Source organism: Perca flavescens, chromosome 20, assembly GCF_004354835.1.
Source record: "Perca flavescens isolate YP-PL-M2 chromosome 20, PFLA_1.0, whole genome shotgun sequence".
Lineage (NCBI taxonomy): Eukaryota > Metazoa > Chordata > Actinopteri > Perciformes > Percidae > Perca > Perca flavescens.
The window spans coordinates 24371566-24392083 of NC_041350.1; the positions used below are offsets into that span (position 1 = coordinate 24371566).

General features: G+C 41.1%; 1 protein-coding gene across 2 annotated transcripts in view; it reads right to left on the minus strand.

Moving 5' to 3' along the window:
- Positions 1 to 443: 443 nt before the first annotated feature.
- The window catches only part of frmd6 (FERM domain containing 6), a 29989-nt gene continuing 9914 nt past the window's right edge, over positions 444 to 20518 (minus strand). The window contains exons 2-14 of one of the 2 annotated variants that reach the window (XM_028566697.1): positions 17973 to 18286; positions 17037 to 17127; positions 15080 to 15159; positions 13967 to 14043; positions 13635 to 13821; positions 12085 to 12240; positions 11730 to 11795; positions 10997 to 11065; positions 7351 to 7525; positions 6157 to 6465; positions 5022 to 5153; positions 4669 to 4760; positions 444 to 3608 (exon numbers count right to left, since the gene is read on the minus strand). In XM_028566697.1, coding sequence (XP_028422498.1) covers positions 3306 to 3608; positions 4669 to 4760; positions 5022 to 5153; positions 6157 to 6465; positions 7351 to 7525; positions 10997 to 11065; positions 11730 to 11795; positions 12085 to 12240; positions 13635 to 13821; positions 13967 to 14043; positions 15080 to 15159; positions 17037 to 17127; positions 17973 to 18071 — 1836 coding nt within the window. In that variant the 5' untranslated portion in view covers positions 18072 to 18286 and the 3' untranslated portion in view covers positions 444 to 3305. Of the gene's footprint in view, positions 3609 to 4668; positions 4761 to 5021; positions 5154 to 6156; positions 6466 to 7350; positions 7526 to 10996; positions 11066 to 11729; positions 11796 to 12084; positions 12241 to 13634; positions 13822 to 13966; positions 14044 to 15079; positions 15160 to 17036; positions 17128 to 17972; positions 18287 to 20518 lie in introns of those variants that run through there. The other variant, XM_028566698.1, reaches the window with a different exon arrangement.

The following is a 20518-nucleotide window of genomic DNA, read 5'->3' on the forward strand; positions in this document are numbered from 1 at the left end:
CACTGCTGGTGTCTCATGTGCCAGACAATACCGCCACCTTCAGGCCAAACTGATACTTACATGAACGTGTGTTAATACCTGTTTTATACTGTCTATGGTTAACACCAGAGGGCAGCACACACTAATTAAACATTTTGGGGCTGTGTTACAGTACCTCCACTAGGGACCAAACTATATAACATTCTCATCTGATAACCACATTTATTATATTTTCATGGCAGAACATACAGAATATGAATTGTATATTTGTTATTGGAGATAAACATGTTTCCTGGGTAGATTAAAGGCCACAACAAAACTGAATGTATGATAAAATCAATGTATTTCTTTTTTTTTTTTTTTTTTTTTTTTTCTCTATATGTTTCCATTGTCATATTACCTTTGCAGAAATAAATAAATTAAAACTTAGTACCACTTTAAAAATCACCACAACAGTACAGAACTATGGCAAATAAATGTACCTTTTTATTGGATATTGAGGGCATTAGTACCAAGAAGGCACAGACCAGACTTCATAATTACAAATCATTTCTTCAACTACAGGGTGACAACATTTTTTTTTCATTTTTTTCCTGAAGGATGCTCCTTTCACAGAAAGGATTATGAACACAGACATACAGACTCTTACTTAGTGTAAGTATGACCATATATTGAAGTCAGAAAAGGAAGTTAAGAAGAAATTATGAAGACTTTAAGGACATGGGTTATGACTGTATGGCTATGTACCTTAACACATATTGTTTTAATATAAGAAACATCATTGTCCATCAAAATGTGACTTGACATTTTCCATTAATGAATAGAAATAATTATAAGTTTAAATAGTGAAAGAAAAAAAAACCCTGTAAGAAATATAGATGTTGTTTTTAATTACATAGCAGTATCAAATGCATGTATTTGTTAGTGTTAGATAAATGTATGTAAATGTTTAAACCCTTGTTCAGATGCTGTATTGCACATGTGTCAAACTCAAGGCCCGTGTGCCAAATCCGGCCCCTCGGAAATTTTGATCCGGCCCGCATATCAATTTAGGTTCACAATAAATTTCGGCCCACCTAGTTTTTGTCACTTTTGCTGATGCTTTTGGCACTCTTCCCCCGTTTTTTAAGTTGTTTTTGTTGCTTTTTTCTGCCTTTTTTCTATGATGGCTAAGGAACGTTTTTGCGGACTTTTTTAGGGCTTTATGTCGAACAAACTGTAAGGGAGAAGACTTTATAAGACATGCAATAATATAGTCAAAGATGTTTGACTTTTTCAAAATTAAAGCATGTCAATAAACTCTAAATGTCTGGCCCTTGATATGATTCTTATTTTCCAATGTGGCCCTTAGTGAAACTGAGTTTGAAACTACTACTGCTGTATTGGGTCTGTGAAAACTGTGGGTTTGAATAGACATGGGGTAACTTAAAGCTGAACTGGGACGACTCAGAAAAAACAACAACAGTGATCTAAAATGTAAATTCTTGTACGAGTTTCACAACATACGCTCGGCTTAGCTATTGATTCAGATTTTGTTACCTTGGGATAAAGCTGGGCTAGCTGTTTCCAGTCTTTATGCTAAGCTAATTGTCTTCCGGCTTTATCTTCGTGGCTGTAGCCATGTATTTACTGTACTGACATGAGAGTGGTATCAAGTAATTCTGTGGTCATGATCAAAGTTACGGTGCAGTATTTTCCTCCTAATTCAAACAAGAGAAGAAGCTAAAAATATGGTGGTATCTATCTAAAAAAAGAACAATATTATTGATTTAAATTAGACAAAGCTGTTACAGTGGCACTTTGAATCTGAGCTGCATGATTTATGAGTGAAAAAAAAACACCTTTGTTTTTGAACCTGCAACAACTTCCTGTCCTTAATTCAAACAAGTTGTACAACAGGCTCCAGTTCTTTTGAATTACTGTGACATTAAAAATGATAAAAAACCAGTCTGTCTTGTTCAGAGCCACAAACATCACATGTCCTTAATACTGTCAAATACATTTGCCTGTAATACTGAATGACATCAACCGCACGCAGAATAACTGTTCAACGTACACAAGTCTGGACAGTTCATACAAAAATACAACATGTCAAGAGATTTCAGGTAAAACGACAGGATGGAAAATAAAAAATAAAATGTAACAAATTCCAGTTTAAATGATGAATGAAACAAAACGGAAGACAACAAGAGTGAAAGACAACAGAGCAGAGAGTAAGACGTACATGTACGTATGCATCAAAATGTACGGTTTGATTTGGCCGACAGCCAACCAGACTCCATTTTGAGTCAATGTTACAGGGAAGCTTTTGTGGCCGCTAAGTCAACACAAGTCAGGACACGTAGGAACTTACTCAACCTCATTCCTCCCGGGAAACTCTGTCAGAGTTTACAGGACATGAAACAGTTTGAAATCAAGTCTTTTTGACATTTAAGATGCTGAAGAACTGGCTTGAAGCATGTGTGTGTATGACATTGAAAAAATAATGTCGAGCTTAGAATTCTGATGGCTCTGATCTTTAGAAATGACTAAGGTGAGTGTGTGTGATTGTCAAGGCCATGGTTTGACACCTGCATAGTGTGATGAAGGCACATTGGGGGGTGGGTGTGGGTGTTCACATGATTCAGAGTTGGCACACTGCACTTCCTGTTCCGATCAAATGAATTGGCGTAGAAGAAGAAACCACCAATGCTATTGCCTCTCAAAGGGTTATGGGTTCATCTTCCCTCCCACCACGACACTGACATGTTTTTTTTGTTGTTTTTATCATGGTTGCACATTTTCAGTTTATTTCCATTTCTTGTCTTTGGTTCGTAGCTCAGGGTGATTTTGTCCTTTGTGTCCTCCAGGGAAAATCTTTGCTATGCTCTTCATGTCGGTGCACGAGTCTGTGTCTGCTGTAAGCCTATGTGCACGCACACATACACTCTGTTTAAGTAGAAAGCAGGCAAACACGACGTGGTGTTCTTGAAAACCAGTTTGGAGTAGACAGATTTGAATAAAAATGTTTTTTCTTAAGATGACATGATCCCTTTTGTTTCCTTTCACACAGGGGAGCAGCTCAGGTTACGTTTTAAAGATGTAGGTTTCTCTTGAACCAAATGTCTGTTCTTTAAGTTCCCTTTTCAGAGTCCTCCACGTTTGTTCGTTTATTATGTGTTGTTCTTTTGAAGTGGTGAGTGAAGGGACAGCCAACTTGCCAGTTTACTCATCTGAGAAACCACCTCTCCCAACACTCTCTCTCTTGTCTCGTTCCCTGAGGGCTGAAACACCTCCACATCGGAGCAAAGAGCTCACCCTAAGGGGTCGCCTTGTTTCCGCCTCCGTCACACCACGAACTCGGGGACCTCGTCGCTGGTCAGGTCCAGGGAGAAGTACTTGTTGGTTCTCTTGATGGGAAACGGGTGCTGCTCCAGCATGCCGGCGCGCTGATCGGCGAGGCCCTGATAGCCACTGCCGCCGCCGCCGCCGCCGTCGCTCAGCTCCTGGGCGCAGCCGAATGTGTAGCTGTGGGCGGTGTCCTGGCAGAGCTCCGCCCACTGCAGGCAGTCCTTCTGGTAGAGCCGCACGTCGTCAAGAGACTGGCTGTGTCGGTCGGTCGACGACTGAGGCTTCCTGCACACAGGTGTCTGCAGGCGGAAAACAACAAATTAAATATAAATGACTTCAAGGAAAAGTCAGCCATGAAAAAACATTTACACTTTTTACTTTGCAGTCATACTGTAATAACTTTTCCCTCCTCTTTTGTACCTTCTGCTTTAAGCTGGATTTATAGTTCTGCATTAAGGGGTTACAGCATAGCAGCTGTATGTCCCATTCAAAATGTAACAACACGTCGTGACTATGACAGCTACAATGTAATACCGCAACTGAACAACATAGTCTCCTATTCAGTCATGAAACAAGCCGGACCGTCCCACATATTGATCACATCGCAAAGTGAATGAAAGAATATAGACCCAGCTACTGTGGAGAATATAAACTACAAGGTGGTGTAGCTGGATCACACAGTGTTGTGGTGGGGATGTCGATACGATGCTGAACAATAACTTAAAAACCTACGCGGTAGATATTTGTAGCGGGAGTCACCTTAACCCCCCCTCGTGTCAAGTATGAATCCTGTTTTCCTTTGTGACTCCTACAACGGTTCTTTTGTTAACGCAAAGCAGTAACGACAGGGTGGAAGGTTTTTCTTGAACTTCCAGTTTTGACTCAATGTAAAAGATATAACACGCACTTCATGATTTTGTGTATAGATCAGCATTGACTAAATATCTAGTAAACAAGCTTAATAATACGGTTTGATTTATTTTTAGTTTAGTTTAGAGGAGTGTTTGGAGTATGATTGGAATATAGTTTGATATTTATTCTCTTTATTATCTACCCAATATCTTCCTCCAAAACATTTTATACAGTTTAATACATTTTGTATTATTATAAGTGCCTTTTTCATTTCGAGTGTTAATTAAAAAAAAAAAGCCATTCATAGTCCATATCTCCTGAGAAGCAGCTCCCTGTATGATTGTTGAACATCACTAGCAATTTGATTCTTTAAATCTGAAGACACAAATAGAAATAGCTGATCAAACAGCTAAATATCCTTATGTGACATTCTGTCATTTACTGTTTGACCAGCTATCAAATATGACTAAGAAAACTAAGCCGTTAATGCACTTAAATGTGAATTACCTGCGGCAGAGACTCAATGCTCTGTCCTCTCATCTTGACGACGGTCTCAGAGGAGCTGGAGGTGGAGGAGCTGACGTCTTTTACTATCAGTCCTGGGGAGAACAGATGAGAACATTCAGCTACAGAATGACACAACTCTTCATCAGCCTTCCGTGGCTCAGTGTATGGATTTGCTTGGACGGCTGCCATTAAAAATAATTACTACCAAATACTTTTCGCTCATAATGCTGGAAAGTTTTAACACAAATTACCTTTTGCGCACGCTACAGCTCACCCTGAAGGAGTCTTAACTCAAAGTTCCAAATGTAAATTGGTAAAAGTAGAGCAGAAAGCGTGCGAGACTGCATCTGTACCTGAGTATCCGTTGGTCTGATCAGGAGACATGGTCAACATGTCCTCAGTGATGTGGATACACAGCTCTTGGTCCAGGGCCATCTCATGAAGCTCCTCGTAGTCTTTGGGGTCATCCACAAGCATCTCAATCTCTGAAGGAACAAAAACCCCTCTGAATTACTACTTTCAACCGGTAATCTGCATGTTTCTATTGTCTTGTCCTCCTTTTTGCAGCACTGTTAGTGCAAGGTATTCATTGTGGATGAGTTGGCCAGCCATCAGTGTGTCCAGTGAGGACCTTTTTAGTTTCTATAGGTATACTTTTCTTTGATTAGCTATAGTGGTTATTGTTACAGATGCTAATCATCCAGTTCACATTGTGTTAATTTTGAGCAAACTGCTAAAGCTGCTGACACAAATGTCAAATACTTCACTTTATGTGAATTCTTCTTTAGAAAAGCAAATATTCCATGAAACAGAAGCAAGCTTGTATCATTGTTGTTGTGGAAAATTTAGTTACTTCAACACTAAAAACAACGCATTGAGAACATGAGATTACCACCATAACTACACTTCAACTCATGAGAAATGCCAATCAGTTAAAACACTGATGCGGTTATATGTTAAACTTTTTTTCTCACTGTGTATGTATATAATTTCGGGACGAAAGATTAACTCAACATTAGTCTACGTTTAGACTATCGACAACGTTTCATTTCCAGGATTGGTCAGGCGCCGCTGGAGGTTCCGCCAGTTGTCTGTCATCTTCCTCTTTCTTTGTGTTGGCGTTCTAAACTCTGGTGGATTTGTGAGGACTATGGTTAACTGCTCCTCAGATCTCTGCAGGGTAAATCCAGACACCTAGCTAGGCTATCTGTCCAATCTGAGTTTTCTGTTGCACGACTAAAACAACTTCTGAACGTACACACGTTCCACCAAAAGGCCCGAGGCTATTTTGCAGAGGTACTATTGCTCCGTCCGTGGCTTAGCTCCACCCAAGACGATTGTAATTGGTTTATAGAAATGCCAATAAACCAGAACACGTTTTTCTCCCATCCCTGAATGCTGTGTGGACTAGCCAGACCTTCCTCCGCGGCGCTGTGGAGGAAGGTCTGGCAATGCGAGACTAACTCAACATCGACTCCCCACTCGTACCATCATCATCGAGTATGCGCTCCTTGCCGCTGCTCTCGATGCCGGAGGTGTGGGAGCTCCCGTGGCTGGTTGTGGACGAGCTGCAGGTTCGTAGGGGCCTGTGCGGGGCCTGACTCGGGGCCCTGAAGCTGTCCGTCTCGATGCCCGAGGTGTGTGAGCTGCCGTGGCTGGTCGTGGAGTGGCGGGACAGGCGTTTGTGATGAGACATGCTCCCTGCACTGCTGCCGCTGGCCCGGGAACGTTTGTCCAGATGGTCCATGTCCAGTTCCAGAGCATCGCTGATGTACGACTCCCTGTACTGCTTCTTCTCTGAAATCAGCCAAACATAGACACATTTTAGTATTTATAACAGAGTGGATATAGTTCAAAAACGTCCATGTACAAAAACGTGGGAAATACTGTCTTTAATTATAACCCCTAAAGCAAGAGTTCAACATTTTGGGAGATTTTTTAACCTTTATTTATCCAGGTAAGTCGATTGAGAACAATTTCTCACTTACAACGACGTTACATTCACACAGTTCCACATTCATACCTGGAAGCTCCCCAGTACAACCACAGTCTGATCTGCTGGCCACTGAGCGGTTGGGGTTAAGGGCCTTGCTCATAGGCACCTCGGTGGTGGTAATAAGGGAGGGACAAGCGCTGCTCTTTCACTTTCCCCACCCAGATTTTATCCTGTCGGTCTGTGCCACCACTGCCCGCAGATTACTTGTTTTTTGGCAGATAGTTAGACGAGAAGATCGATACCACTCTCATATATCGGTCTATGAAATATAAAGGTATAGCCTGGAGCTTAGTTTAGCATAAAGACTAGAAGCAAGGAGAAACAGCTAGCCTGGCTCTATCAGAGTGTAACAGAATCCACCTACCAGCACCACTAAAACTCACTAATTCACACATTATGTCTCTTTTGTTTAATCTGTACAAAAACAAACGTGTAAAGACGAAAATTTGATTTTACATGGTTATTTGCCGGACTATTTCTTGGGAATGAGCTACCAGGTGACCAACAGAGACTCCAAGAAGTTACGGGTCCCTCCTCTGTTGTATTTCTGACAAAGTAGCTGCTTTAGGAGATGTTGTATTAAACTAAAATCTGGAAGTTTATAACATTTAACTATGTAATTGTGTCTTGACACACAATGTAAGACATGATAAGATAAACTTGCAGTAAAAAAAATAAATAAATACCTTCGTTTTCCTCCAACCGGCGGACTTGTTTGAGAACAGGCTGCAGGTTCATGTAGAGCCGGTGGCTGTTGCTGAGCAGCTGCAGGAGGTGGCGAGAGCGCAAGGGACAACCTGTGTAGTAGATGAGTTTACGAGCCGAGGGCAGACCGTCAGGAAGGATTTCAAACTTCTTCCCCTGAGAGAGTGAGAGGAGAAAAAAAGCATGTTGATTACAGGAGTCTGTGATTTATAGCAGTTAATAATAAAAGATTCTGAAATAGGAATGTGGATTTCAAATTAAGATTGAGTGCCAGAAAGGCCCGAGGGCAGACCTCAGAGGAGAACCAAAGTCGGTTCTTGAAAACTATTCTGTAGCCAAACACACTGCAACCATCAGCCCACGTATCTGTTCTTCATTTCTTCCATCAGACAGTGAAAGTGAGCATTGTTGAGCAGTTTTGATGATTTTCCAGGGAGACGACATGTTGGCTGAATACACGGAAAAACTAAAATGGCGGTTTTGTGCTTTCTCCCGCGCTTTTTGGCAAAGGCTTGATCCAATAACAGCTGTCTTTGGTGTCAGCGGGGTTGTTTTCAATACAGGCCTATAAACATTTCTGCGAGGGTTTGGACTTTCAAAAGGCAGAGGCTGGGTTTAAAGCCCTGGAAAATGCAAAGAGCTGCACATTTCTGACCACAAGCTTTCACTTTTTCAGCCAAGCGTTTAAAAACAAAAAAAACTGCTTAATCCAAGTATGTTTAAAGCCTGTGCATAGGTAGGGAAGCACATTATAGGTGTTCAGATTTGGATCGGAAAATGAGTTTATAAAAACCTGTCTAACATTTGCTCATTGACAGCGGCTTTCCTATAAAAAGAACATTTTCTCTGGGCAGAGGTATCCTTGAGGCTGAAAGACTTCCTGTTCAAATCCCCGGAGCTGCAGGAAAACTCTGGTTGGGAAAATGAAGTCGAGTATTTGTCTTTAACCTCAAACTGCCCCTCTGCAGCTCCTAGTGGTCACCAGTAACACACTGAAATCATACTGGGCAGCAACTAAGTGTGAATGAGGCAAACTGAGTAAGACAAAGCAGGTTACGGCGGCATTAAAACTCTATTCTCCCAGGTCATTTTAACTCTTAGTACAATCGGCTGGTTTTGCTTGGTTTTTACTCCTTTTACTTACTACATGTCTTAGCCACGCCTGCTGTAAATGTTGCTGTTATTTTCAGGATAAGTTAACACTTCTCAGAAATGCCACAATTGCCTGTGAGTGGCACGCCACATGTTTTAGGAGACGCATTTTTAAATTGTTTCGACTGTTTTGGACACATTACATCTATATATATCCGAGATATATGGTGATTGATGGTGTAAATTTAAAATGAGGATATTAATACCACTTTTTCTTATTCCTATATGGGATCAAATCTTCCCATCAGGCTTTGAGAAAGTCAGTCAGTTAACTGTGGCTTTCTGCTGCCTTCATGTCATATCACAATTACTGTGATCATCAGTTTCTGTCTTGTAAATCATAACATCCAAGTCATAATTATCACAAAGAAACTGAAAGCTCTGTAATAGTGTATCAAACGATATGGACCTGCCTGGAAACCTGAAAATCAGCCTCATTCCATAATGAAAGGGAATTAAACTCAAATTGTATAGATAAAGTGCTATTTTGTCAAAGCACAGTAATTGTAACCCTCACACCTCATACAACTGTCTTAAGTTGTCTGATGATGTAAATGTTCTAGGGTTGTAAACATGGGAATCTTTCCTATCCATCCCACGAGTCATGAATCGGACAGACACCTAAATCTCTCTTCTTCTTTTTTGCCAAATCTGCACCATGGAAAGTCATAAGGTGCTAGCTACTAGAAGTCCCTGTTTGCACTGTAACTATGAATCTGTTGGATGTTTGTGCGTTCTGGATTGACTGATTTTGGATTTTTTAATGCAAACTGCATTTATCAGGCTCTTGGGGTTAAAATAGTTAAAGATAATTCAAAATCCACACACACTGTATTAATGGCTTCCCTACTGGTGGTAACTCTATTCCAGGTCAAATACACTCAGCAACAGACTGGTGTCAAGTGGCAGGTTATTAAAAGGTATTCAGACGCCACTTAGAAAAGTTTCTTGTTTCATGCAGTACACATGGTCATTCCATCTAAAATCTCTGCTTAGGACAGCTGGACAACCTTCTCCTCCTTCCAACACGAGCTCCCTAACAGGCCACACACAGCGAAGACTCCTCGCATCACCCACGCGCCCGTTTTCATCCAACAATCCCTCAACAAGCCCAGCATCAACCAGAGAGGCCACTAGCAAGGTTGAGGCAAAGTTTTAGATCCAAAATCACAACTCACGAGGGTATTACTTCATTTCAGCTTTCAGGCGGGAGTAGATCACACTATCACAGGCTCAAGAGAAGCATATATGCAACTTTGTTTTCTTTTATTGCATCAAAAACACTGACACACCTTTTCTAACCCCTCCTTGATTTAAACCTTAATACAAAAACGAGCTAAAGTCATTGCGGCCAAATATCCTGAATTAAAAAAAATCCCCCCTGAAACCATTGCAACATCTGGTGTTTATTGACCCACACGTCCCTCCGCCCTGCTCCGCGCTCTGGCTCGTTCGGCCGTAGCTGCAGCCGCGGTGGCAGCGGTGTTGGATGACGTGACTCGTGGGTGGGGTGGAGGAGAAAGCCTGTTATTCAGGAGAAGGGTGGGACAGGGCCACGAGAGGCCCTTCACGTCCACAGCGAAACCACAGCGGTTCACTCTCACGACGCTGCAGACAGAAGACGCAAGGAAACCACCCAAAAAACAAGGGTGAGGAAAAAAACAGGATGTCTTTACCGGTGAACTGTGTGGCAGATGCGACGGTTGTTTGCACCAAAATTAGTCCGAAGCAAAACTAACCACAAAACCTTCTGGGACAACAAAGCATGTTTCCCGGGGGCCGTACAGTCATGAAACCCGCTTATAAAGTCCAAAGTTCAATTGTATGAAAATAAACAAGTAGCCAAAATTAGAGTCACAAGGGCTCGCTTTTGTTCAACAGCAGTGATAAGCAATAATGACCACTCTGGGTTGTGATGAATAGCCGACTGGCAGTAAAAGTGAAACAGATATATAGTAAGCCGTTCTGCCTTACTGTGATAACAGAAACCCTATGGAAGCAAATTAACCGACTGCTGTGCATACTCAGCTTAACAACAGGCTGAGTCAGAGCACAGATGAGAAGATTTAACAGATTTCCTTTAAAGGGCACAGAGACACCAGTGATAATTGATAAAGTGAATAAATCAAGAGACACGTATATCATATGGGAGAAAATACTGCTGCATAAAAATATGTATATGTGTGTGTGTGTGTGTGTGTGTGTGTGTGTGTGCGCACATGCAAGGAAAGTCTTCCTAAATCCCTGATTAGTTCCAGAGGTCTTGCAGGGCTAAGATAAAACAGCAGTGTGGAGAAAAGAAGCCTTGCGTAAAAATTTCCACGACCCTGAGCAGGATCTAGGCTTTTTTATTTATTTTTTTTAATCGCCATGAGCCAGGGGGATGCTTGGATTTCGTCATTGCTGGAATGACTAAAAAAGACTTTACCTAAGAAAACTGTGTTGGAAATGGTTGTGATGGTGCATCTGACTCACCACAAATACCAGTTTTCCCACGTTGGTCCAGGGGAAGTCGTACAACAGTTGCCTCACAGACCCGACGTTCTGCAACGCAAACGAACAGATACATGAAGTCAATAATTAGAGGTGCGGTCATACTTTTCAGCTGATTAAAAATTCAAATAAGATGCAATAACACTACTGCATCACACTGCAAAAATCTCCCTCTTTAGATTAACATTTGTCTGTTATTCAGCTCTGAAAGTCTTGTTTTGTTGTATAAAACAAGTAAAGAATGAAGAAAGAGTGTAGCAATAGGTCTTATTCTTTCTTCTGGCTGTAATTAACGATAGAGCTTTTGCTAAATCATGGTTTAGGCTGTAATATGTTAGAAAATAGTGCAAAATAGCCCAGAGTGATGTAGACATCCTCAAAATGCTAATTTTAGATACATGAAGATATTCAGTGTAATGTTTATTAAGAATGTTTACAATATAAAATGGACAAAAACAGGTAGATACTTCTAGAAAATTCTTTAAAAAGGGTTGAAATAATCCGAGTACAATGGCAGATTTCAAGAAAATACAACTTTAAGCACTCAATGCAATGGATAAAAATGACTTGATAAGATAGAAGATGTTTACAGTGATGCTATTTCAGAAAGCAGGAATGCATAAAGCAGGAAACGGTATCAGTAATCTCTCAGGAATCAAAAAAATCTTAAAAACCACATTACACACAAGCTTGATTGTAAAGAAACATGAAATACCTGAAATATTTGGATACCACGTAAAGTCAGTCCCAATGTAAGAGATGCCTCTACTTCCTTCTTGTCCTGTTGAGAGATCAAATCAAATATATATATATATATATATAAGGCGAAGATGAAGTCAAATCTGATATATTAGAATAACCTGAAATCTAATGAGATGTAAATGCATTAAATGCTCCCTTAGCTAAATATAAAACTAGCAAAGCAACACAATCTGTGAGGCAGTATTGATATCTGCATGTCAAGATTAATCGTCTTGGATAGACACAATAATGTCATTGTGTTGGAAAAGACAACACAGGAGATAGCCACTGTAGCTAATTTACATCTGATCCTGTACTCAATCTCTTACCTTGTAGAGTCTGTAGTAGTGGACAGTGACGTCGTCAAGCTGGGCACACTCCTTAATGTATTTGAGGTGCGCCTCTGAAGCCGTGAGGGCAAACTGGTCTTTGTGCATGTTGGGGATATGCCTCAGGATGTACTCACGGCCGCGCTTGGCTATCACCTGAGCGGGGAGAGGAAGAGGGAGGCATCAAGCTTGCAGACTCGGTACAGCAGATTGGCAGCACACGTTGCCAATAAGGCTGAAGACACTTCCTGCTGCATCGCAAACAGATGTCAACCTGGAGACCGAGCGAGAGCCAGAGGCACCAACCGGAAACACACTCGCTAAGCTTTGCATGTGGCTTTTGAAGAATTTGGTAAGAAAGCTTTTTAAGTACCTAAATCTGTGGGAGATTAACTGTTGGGTAGCGCTCATCATCAAACAATTTCCTGTCACCGCTGGTTTTAAGTGGCGATAAGGAGGCAGGAGGCTAATTACAGGAAGTGAAGGGCAATCAGATGGGTGTGGCAGTCATAGCCAGGGAGGTGGAGGATGGTATTGGTGGGGGTGGTGGGGGGAGGGTACCAGTGTGGCCAGAATAGCCACGTCAGCAGGAGCATTTCTCAAGATTACAAAAAAACTAAACAACAGTGTGTGTGCCACTTCCAGGGACAAAAATAAACTTAGTGTCCCAGTTTTCATTATCCCTCATGCTCAGATGTGGAGCTGTCGCTAAGGGTTTGGTCAGCGTGATTAATAGAAGATGGCTACAGACCCACATACTGTACACACTGCAGGCCGGGGCACGTAACACAGCCCAACTTCCTAAAACACACCTTAATTGTATATTTCAGCTTCTCAGTCAGTGATACAGCAGTTTATTTTAGATTTTTTTCAGCTGAGACCTATTTAAGCCACTAATGTTTTACAAGGACACTGACTGTGGCTGACTGGAATATCAGACAGACTTACCACAGAAGGAGTTACCAGTCTATTAAAGCAACGTGTTTACTTTATTACTCACACCTAACATAAAGCATATTGTGTATGCGCTACCAGAAAGCAATTAAAATATAGTACAACAGCCACATAAACGAGGACCTTTGTTGCATTTCACATCCCTCTCTTTGGTTTCCTGCCAAAAATGCCAAGTTATCTTGGTCCAGCTTCTCTGAAGTGAGGATTAGCTGTGTTTGCTTTGTTGCATAACATTATAAATTAAATACCTTTTGTTTTGGACTGTTGGTGTGACAAAACAAGATATTTAAAGACTTGGACTCTGGGGAACTGCGACGCACAATTTCCTTATTATCTAACAGTAATTCATTAAGAAATAATCTATAGATGAATTAAAGAATAATTGTTAGTTGCATCCTCTGTCAAGTTTTGTTTGTGATATTAATACAAGATGTGATCAAGTGCAGGTGCAGAAGGACAGGGAAGAGCCGGATGTGGTTTGATGTGAACAGAAAGGTAAAGGTTGCAGGGTGATGGTCAATCATCATAAATCATCTCTTCTTCTCTGATAAATTTGACATTTGAAGGCTCATACGGCACTTGTTGGACATACTCACCCATGGGGGAAAGTAGGCTTCAGGGTCAAAGTACTTCCCAAAGTGCTTGTTACGTTTGAAGTTGCCCAGGTCAGCCTGCAGCGCGAAGGCTGCCAGGAGGAAGTAGGCCTCCTCCCTTTGGATACACTGTGAGAGCAGCACCTGTTTCCTCAAGTGCCAGTAGTAGTAGTATCTGGCTGCCCGGTCACTTCAGGGCAGAAAAAATGAATAAAAATTAACCAGATTATAGCTCAAATGCTGATAAACTGAGTAACGTTAGAGCCGGTTGTACAGGTATTTAATGTCACTTGTGACTATAAATTGTACACTGTCAGCTGAGGGGCTTTACTTGCCTGATCAATCTCCCGTTCTCAACATAATACTGAGCTCTGAAGTGAATGATCATGGGAGGCCCAAACTGGTCGATGCCCTGGAAAAGAAACAAGTCAAAATCTTTGTTTTTTCTTTAAAACAAGCTGATTTTAACATGTATATCAGCAGCTAGGACACTTTGTATGGCTGTGTCTCAAGCTGGAAAGAGCAAACAGTTTAATTTCTCAGATATAACGTATTGTGATATAAGCAAACACAACACACTTGGCATCCATTTATATCCAAGGATACCAAAGTTAAAAGAAGCAAAAAATATCTCAAGTTGGTGTGTTCAGTTTCTTTGACTTTCTTCAGCTGTTAAAGGTAACAATCTGTGATCAAAATGCAAACAAGAAGGCAGTATCACCACATAAACACAAATGACTTCTCTTTCGCTACTCGGAATAATACAAGACAACATCTATGTTAACATCTATCTTTGTGTTTTCTGTTGCTGTTTAAGGTTTGTTTACATCAGTAATGTTTATAAACACAATAAAACAGGCCAATAATTTCTATAATGGGTTAATGGTAAAACATATTATGCTTGAGTTGGAAAAGAAGATTGATACAAATTTAATGTCTATGCGTTAAATATGGAGCTGGAGCCCATGAGGCAATTAGCCTAGCTTAGCATAAAGACTGGAAGAAGATGGAAACAGCTAGTTTGGCCAGTTTAGAAAATAGCTCGTAAACCTCTCAGAAATATGCCTCACAGCACCTTTAAGCTGACTGAACCCATATACAAACAAAAATGTACAACAACGGACCATAACTATTTATTTGTGAACAACAGCTATAAATTGAGATCTATAAACTGTTGCATCTCTTGTGAATAAGTGTAATAACTATTTCTTCTTTTCTTTTTTCTTAACAAAAAAAAAATAAATCATATTCTGCAGCTACATAAAAACACCTGCAATTGATGGTCAAAGTAGAGAACAGTTTAGGGGGATCTATTAAATCCAGATTCGTAACTTGGGCTGCTAAGTTATGTGAAATTTTACATACTCAATCTTGCCTAGTGCAGCTTTAAAATGGAGAGTTAACATCCTCTGCTCACTGTTAAACTTTTCCAGCACATCATTTCTCACCTTGCTGGCTTCTCTCTTCCATTCTTTGGGGCAGTACTTGGATAGCTTCTGATCCAGCTCCATATAGATGTGTTCATTATCTGTCAGAGAAGAAGAGAAGAGGCAGAGGTTTAGCACTGAAACTCTGTTTGTTTGTTTGTTTGTGTGTGTGCGTGCGTGTGTGTGTGTGTGTGTGTGTGTGTGTGTGTGTGTGTGCATGTGGATGTCTAGGTGTATATGCACAGAGAAATCCCCCCTAAATGCGCCCTGTTCAAAGACTCGAGCCTCAGAGCCATCACATCAGACAGCCTCTGCACTTTGCTTTGTACTCTTGGTGTTGCTTCTCTTTTTTTAGTCTTCACCTCACTCTGTCAAGCGTTAATCTGCTCCTGAAGTGACGCCTTTCATGAGCTGCAGGTCTGCTGATGTGACAACTCTGACAAGTTGAAAAGGCAAAGAAAATGTTGAGCAGGAGCAGAGCCTCTCTGCCAGAATGCTTATTTCTTAACAAATTTGTAGCTGACATAAAGACTAGAGGATGAGAATTATGACTCAAGCTTAAATTTAGATTATGAATGTGACTATGATCTCCTGAATATTCTGATCCATGCTAAAGCCTTGTTTTCGACGTGTTCATTTCTTCCCATGAAGGTGGTTTTTCTAATTTTTCGGGGGACGATTTGAGATCTCCACCGCAGAGACTTCTGCCGCCATCCCGACACAATTGAGGTCAATGATATTTTTTTTTGTGGTGCTTAAAGAATCCAAATATTACATTTGAGAAACTCAACAGCAATGTCTGTTTCCAGAAACAATATCCGGCTGCTCAGGCTTTTTTACAGACCTCACTGTGAAAAGTTTTCATTGAGAACTGTGTGATTGTGCTTTACCAAAAAAGTAAGTAGACCGATCCTTGAACTTTACCTTCAACTTCCTTGAAATTGTAACATTTGAGTAGCTGGAACCAGTGAAATGTTGCAGATTTGACTAAAAAATGACTTTAACGATTAATTGTTTTTCAAAACATTTTTACATTTATTTTCTGTCGACTGACTAATTGATTATCTTTTAAGCCACTTAAACTGTCACAGAAAAATACACTTCACACTTTTTTGCATTCATCAATATATTGTAAGGTAAATCCTCCAAACAACAAGCAAAGAAAGACATATTTGGACCCATGTTTGGTGTGTCAGCCCGGCTGTGGACACTCTGGTCTGGGGGACAGCGGGTGACACACAGTGAGTGGGTGGCCGATGTTTGCCTTGGGGATTTCACGCTGTTCAGACAAGCACTTTAGGAATGTCCCACAATCAGACCCACTGGCTCCTGCTCAACTGACCTGCGGGGCTGTCATTGGCTCATCTGGAGGCCAGCTGTCTGAAAACACTGCCTTTGCAACTTACTCTCCCTTTGCAGTTGTCTACAACTGTCACCCGCTGTCTGCCTCGCCATAGTGCAGACACAGTGACTCATTCCACATGTAAGACCCTCACCATAAAAAAAACTTTAGCGTCGCTCCACAATGGGAGCCAGTCAGGACGAGGAGGCTCTGGTTCCTGGGAGACCGCCATGACATGTAGGTGAGAGATGCTACGTTTAAGGCAGATTCCTGTTTCTCAGCCAAGTTATTAGGCTATGGAAAGTAACCGCCTGGATACACGGTTTTTATGAGGCTCGCACTCTTTGTGACTGCATTCACTTCACAATTTGCATGATGTAACCATGCAATTTAAATACTTTAAACTAAAGTTGAGGCTTTGTCCACACAACTGAATGGTCAGTCTCCACTAGTTTCAAAATGGAGATGAGAAGTGGAAGAAAACAAAGGCTGTTGTGTTCAGCCGATGATTCAATAAGTCATAAAATAGATTGATTGAGAACTGTGTACAGCATACCACAAACAACAAACGGAAAGGCACAAACAAAAGGATTTGTTTGTTTCCCCCAAATGAATCCCTGAAATGAGAAGTCTTACTCTGAATAACACTGAGCCCAAACAGGTGACAGTCCTTCAGCCTGAGGAGGTCACACACCTGGATCAACAGTTCCTGGCACAAGGTCTTCACCTGACGAGAAGAGAAGAGGAGGGAGAGGCTCACTTTTAGATTTGTAAGATCGACTGCCATTATACTAATAACACAAACATAAATACTCACATATACCATAAGATACCCCACCGCTAACGTCTGGTATCTATAGCTCATGATGTAACAAACCACCAAATGTATTTCAATTCAAGTAGGATCCTCGTTTTTGGCCACCAACGATGAAAAATTCTATATAGAATAGTTGTTATTAGGGCTGCAACTAACGATTATTTTCAAAGTCTGTCGAACATTTTCTCGATTAATTGATTAGTTGTTTGGTCTATACAATGTCAGAAAATGGTGATCAGTGATCAGTGTTTCCCAAAGCCTCAAATGTCTCGTTTTGTCCACAATTAAAAGATATTCAGTTTACTGTCACAGAGGAGAGAAGAAACTAAAAAATATTCACATGTAAGAAGCTGGAATCAGAGAACGTTGACTTTTTTCTTAAACCAATTAACTGATTACAAAATAGTTGACGATTAATTAATTTAATTTAAGTTCACTACTAATCGATTGTTACAGAATGGAAATAAATCAAACAGCTGTTAATTGACAGAGATTAAATCAATTCCTGAGGTTACTGCACCACAAACAGACCACAATGTGTATGCTACATATGAAGCTACAGCTAGCAGCCAGTTAGTTAGTTAGTTAGCATAGCATAAAGACTGGAAACAGGACTGCTCTAACTCTCAGCACAAAAGCAAATAAGTCAATGTCCCAACTATTCCTGTAACTATTCAATCTAAGGAAAGGTGCTTCTTTTTTCATATCTGGGAATAAAGTTTAACTAGAAAAATATTGTTTACATTTGTACTCACATTGACTATGACATTGAGCGTGTCATCATTGGGCAAAAAGACACAGACACATCGGCGGTCCTGCATGGCTTTGTTGTTGTGGAAGTTCAGTTTGTTCATCTTCGTGTGGCTCGGACAGGACAGGCCACTCCGCCTGCTACCGGGGCTCTGGGCCCTCGGACGACCCGCCTCCACCACCGCAGGCACCCACACCACCACCAGTCAGTATCCCTGCTTCAGCTGCAGCCCAGTACAGACACACCAGCACCTATGGGCTCAGCAGGCCAAGCAGCACTCACAAGGCAGAACATGGGGACCCGAGCTGCAGTCGGCCACTGTGGAGACACATCAGAGAAGACAAAGAGTATGTAGATGTGCTCTGCAGAATGAGACAAAGGCAATGGCTGTGTGGTTGACATGAAAATGTGTTTGAGGATCTAAATTAGCATTAAGAAATTGCAAATCTGCTGAGGAATATGTTCCCACTAAAAGAATCTGACAAGATAGGATAAATACAAGACAGACAGACAAAAAAAATCCTGTTTATGTCCATTAATATGTGACATCATAACAGGGGAATGTCAGTGACTCCAGAGGAACATGTGAACATCTGTCTGGAGAGGAACTGATGAAATGTAACAATGGAACTGATTTCTAGCACTTTTTCACATCAAAAGCAGTTCTGAACGTTAACTTTAGGCCACTTCAACAAACCAGAAATACAACACTGCAAAAAAACAAAATAGCAATGTATGCTTGACACTAATATACTACTGCACAGGAGTTAAGATATCAACTCTGTTTAACTTTCTGGGCTCTGGAGGCCAAACAGCTCCACATTTTCCTCCTGGCATCGTTTTTGTCAACTCATTCAGTACTGCTAACATGCTCTTGGCTGTTTGACTTGAATTCTTCACTGTCTGCTGGCAAGAGTCACACAGCAGCTTTGTCTTTGGGAAATACAAGTATATAAAATGTCCCTAAACAAATTCCAGTGGTATTGTTTTGAAAGAAATGCTTACTTATTATCAAAGGGCAATGACAAAGTGTTACAGAATGTGAAAGTTGTGTGAAATATTTTGACAATGTGTTTGGGAATTGACTTTATCCTGCACCTGAGCCCAGGCCAGGTTAAATATCCACACCTCTACTTCTATTTTTTGACAGCAATGTGTTCCATTGTCCTACCAACTATTTACCTCTCTCTCTCTCTCTCTCTCTCTCTCTCTCACACACACACACACACAGCACACAGTAGAGAGTACACACACAGCTCCAACATTAACAGTTGTCCTGTAAGCATTGAGCAGCAAGAGGCTCACAGCATGAACTGAGCCTCAGGATGTGTGAACCCTTCAGAGGGTGTGAAAAGTCTCAGACCAGACAAAAGAATGTAAAAGAACAATCAATCCAGATTATCTCTTCTTCCTGTTAAAAGTCACTCACCTTGAAGCCATGTTGTCATTAAAAACAGATCACATTACAGAGTGAAAAACAATTACCATTTAAAAAAGATGCAATCAGAGAATTGAAGGCTTATTCACAGCACAGAAAAGTTGAGGAGTTCAAGTCAGCTTTTGCAAACCATCATTTGCAGTTTCATTGCAGTCTCAGGCTTCCTCTAGCTATTCAAAGTGTAGACTTAAATCACACACAGTTTGTTCTGCCTTTATAAACTGGGACAATGAACAGAAAAGTGAAAAACCTGCATTCAAACCAGTAAATTGTTACTTTTACAAAGCAAGCAGCGGCGGAAACAACACCAAACGTATTTACCTGACTGATGCCAATAAACAACAGCTTTAACTGAAGGCTGGGACCTCTGCTGCAAAGTCAGAAAATGCTTTTTGGACTAAGTACCTATTCAATACGGCTGTTGTCCACATATAACACTGACAGGCAGGCAGCATTGTGGGCAGAGCAGACATAAATACACATGTTGACATACAGCATCAGTTCTCATTAACACTGGCCATTGGATGTGCAGTGTGGCGGGCAACCAGCCACTCAGCAAAGTCTGCTGATGAGCCAAGACTGGGACGGCTGCAGGCGCTGCTGCTGACCTTAAAAACACATCACTACTGCACACGCATACAAACATGGACACATATGTAGACAAAAATAGAGACACATGTACATCAGATGTGCACGCACGCACACACACACACACACACACACACACACACACACACACACACACACAATGGATATGTTCCCAATCTCTTGCCACGACCATATGTCAGGTGCTACTACAGAACAGCTGCGTAATGGCAGCAGGGTTAATTAGAAGTGAGATCCACCTAATTGGATCACTTCCCTCCATCACTCGCTTCCCTCCCAGAGATTGAGAGTGATGCCAGTAAGCGAGGAGGGATATAATATTTGCAGAATACATCTAGTTTAGAATTGTTTTGATGGTGTCAGACACAGAAAAACTGTGAAAAATATGAGAAAAATTAGACCATGTCCAACTAAAGCTGAATTTGGACTTGATGCAAGAGGTTAACTGCAATCCTACCGTAGATGCTCAAGGTGTAAAGGCCATTTTATAGTCGTGCGTAAAATCG